Source organism: Silene latifolia, chromosome 5, assembly GCF_048544455.1.
Source record: "Silene latifolia isolate original U9 population chromosome 5, ASM4854445v1, whole genome shotgun sequence".
NCBI lineage: Eukaryota > Viridiplantae > Streptophyta > Magnoliopsida > Caryophyllales > Caryophyllaceae > Silene > Silene latifolia.
This window is the reverse complement of record NC_133530.1, coordinates 13,502,756-13,504,998: the sequence shown is the minus strand read 5'-3', so window position 1 is coordinate 13,504,998 and position 2,243 is coordinate 13,502,756. Positions and strand designations below refer to the sequence as shown.

Genomic DNA, 2,243 nt, shown 5'->3' with positions numbered 1-2,243 from the left:
TCACACTACACCACCACCGAAAAGGAGCTTTTGGCGGTCATATATGCCATGAACAAGTTCCGTTCTTACTTGGTGGGCTCTAAAGTAATTGTGCACACCGATCACATGGCATTGAGGCACTTGCTAATCAAGAAGGAATCAAAACCACGCTTGATTCGGTGGATACTTTTGCTACAAGAGTTTGATATTGAAATTAGAGACAAGAAGGGTGTGGAAAACGTGGTAGCCGATCATCTTTCTCGGCTACTACATGTCAAGGGTAAGGATGGATTGCCAATTGATGACTCCTTGCCGGATGATCAATTATTCGCACTTGCTTTAATGGATGTCCCTTGGTACGCGGATTATGTCAATTACTTGGTATCCGGGGTCATCCCACATGGTTATGACTCCCATAAGAGGAAGAAATTCTTTCATGATCTTAAGCAATATTTTTGGGAAGAACCATGCCTTTACAAGTCTTGTGCGGATGGGATAATTAGAAGATGCATCCCAAATGAAGAAGTAAAGCCCATAATCTCTCATTGCCACGACATGCCAAGTGGAGGGCATGGTAGTTCAAGAAAAACCGCCGCAAGGGTCCTCCAATGTGGTTTTTATTGGCCTTCTCTATTCCATGATGTTGCAAGCTATGTCAAGGGATGCGACAAATGCCAAAGAAGTGGTAACATTTCAAGGAGGCATGAAATGCCGATGAACTACATACTTGAAGTAGAGGTATTCGATGTATGGGGGATTGATTATCAAGGCCCTTTCCCCTCATCACATGGGAATGAGTATATCCTTGTCGCGGTGGACTACGTGAGCAAATGGGTTGAAGCTATCCCAACAAAGACTTGTGATGCAAAGTCGGTGACTAAACTCATGGAGACGATCATATTCCCAAGGTTTGGGGTTCCACGGATTGTGATTAGTGATCGTGGAACTCATTTTCGGGAAAGGACTCTTGATGCTCTACTTAAGAAACATGGGGTGCAACATAGGCGTAGTCTTGCCTACCACCCACAAGCTAACGGCTAAGCCGAAATCTCTAACCGCGAGATCAAGATGATTCTAGAGAAGACCGTGAGCCAGTCGAGGAAAGATTGGTCAACCAAGCTCAATGATGCATTGTGGGCTTACCGGACCGCTTTCAAAACACCGATAGGAACTTCACCGTTCCGGTTGGTGTACGGGAAGCCTTGTCACTTGCCGGTTGAGTTGGAGCACAAAGCGCATTGGGCAATCCGACTCCTTAACTTTGACTTGAAGAGCGCCGGAGAGAAGCGACTACTTGACATCAATGAACTTGAAGAATTTAGGCTAGAGGCTTATGAGAGCTCTAGATTGTATAAGGAGAGGACCAAAAGATTCCATGACAAGGCCATAATTCGGAGAGAGTTCAAGGAGGGAGAGTTGGTTCTCCTCTTTAACTCAAGGTTCAAGTTGTTTGCGGGGAAGCTCAAGTCTAAGTGGTCGGGACCCTTCACCGTGGTCCGAGTCTTTCCACATGGCGCGATTGAAATATCCGATGGAGATCAATCCTTCAAGGTAAACGGGCAAAGGCTAAAGCACTACGTTGCCGGAACCCCTATCATCAAGAATGTGAGCTCCATCGCCACCTATCTTCCAAATTATTGATTGTGATTCTTAACTCCGTCGAGCCTACGACATAAAACAAGGGCGCTACATGGGAGGCAACCCATGCAACTTTGTAAATATCTTGCATTTAGGTAGAAAATGAGGAATTTTGGACGTATGATACTTGTCGTTTTGATTGATGTCGGTTACGATTGTTGAAGAATTTGGGTTTTTGTATGAAGAACAAGCGAATTACCATCTATTGGCCTTTATCCGACATCATGAGTCGGGTTTGAAAGTCGAAAACACGGAAGTCGAGGCCAATAGATGATGGGAAATGGAATAGGGTCATATTGGATAAAATGTGATGGAACGTGTTCCCAGCCGGGTGACCGGCGGCCGGTCTTCTGACCGGCTGGGAAGTTCCTGTAACTTCAAAGGAATTGTGACGAATTCACAAGGGAGAGTAGTCCCAGCCGGCAGGCCGGCAGCCGGTCCACCGGCTGGGAGTACTTATACATGGGATTTGTGTCAATTTGACCCTTGAAGAGAAGTCCCAGCCGGCAGGCCGGCAGCCGGTCCACCGGCTGGGAATGCATATATGATGGAATTGGTGATTGGGTGTCCTCCCAGCCGGGCGACCGGCGGCCGGTCTTCTGACTGGCTGGGAGTCTTCTGTAAAA

General features: G+C 46.8%; 1 protein-coding gene across 1 annotated transcript; it reads left to right on the top strand.

Annotated features, from left to right (window-relative positions):
- The first annotated feature begins 1,047 nt into the window (after window positions 1-1,047).
- Window positions 1,048-1,620, top strand: LOC141654861 (uncharacterized). The gene has a single exon (XM_074461974.1). The coding sequence runs from the start codon at window positions 1,048-1,050 to the stop codon at window positions 1,618-1,620; it is 573 nt and encodes a 190-aa protein (XP_074318075.1).
- Window positions 1,621-2,243: the final 623 nt, after the last annotated feature.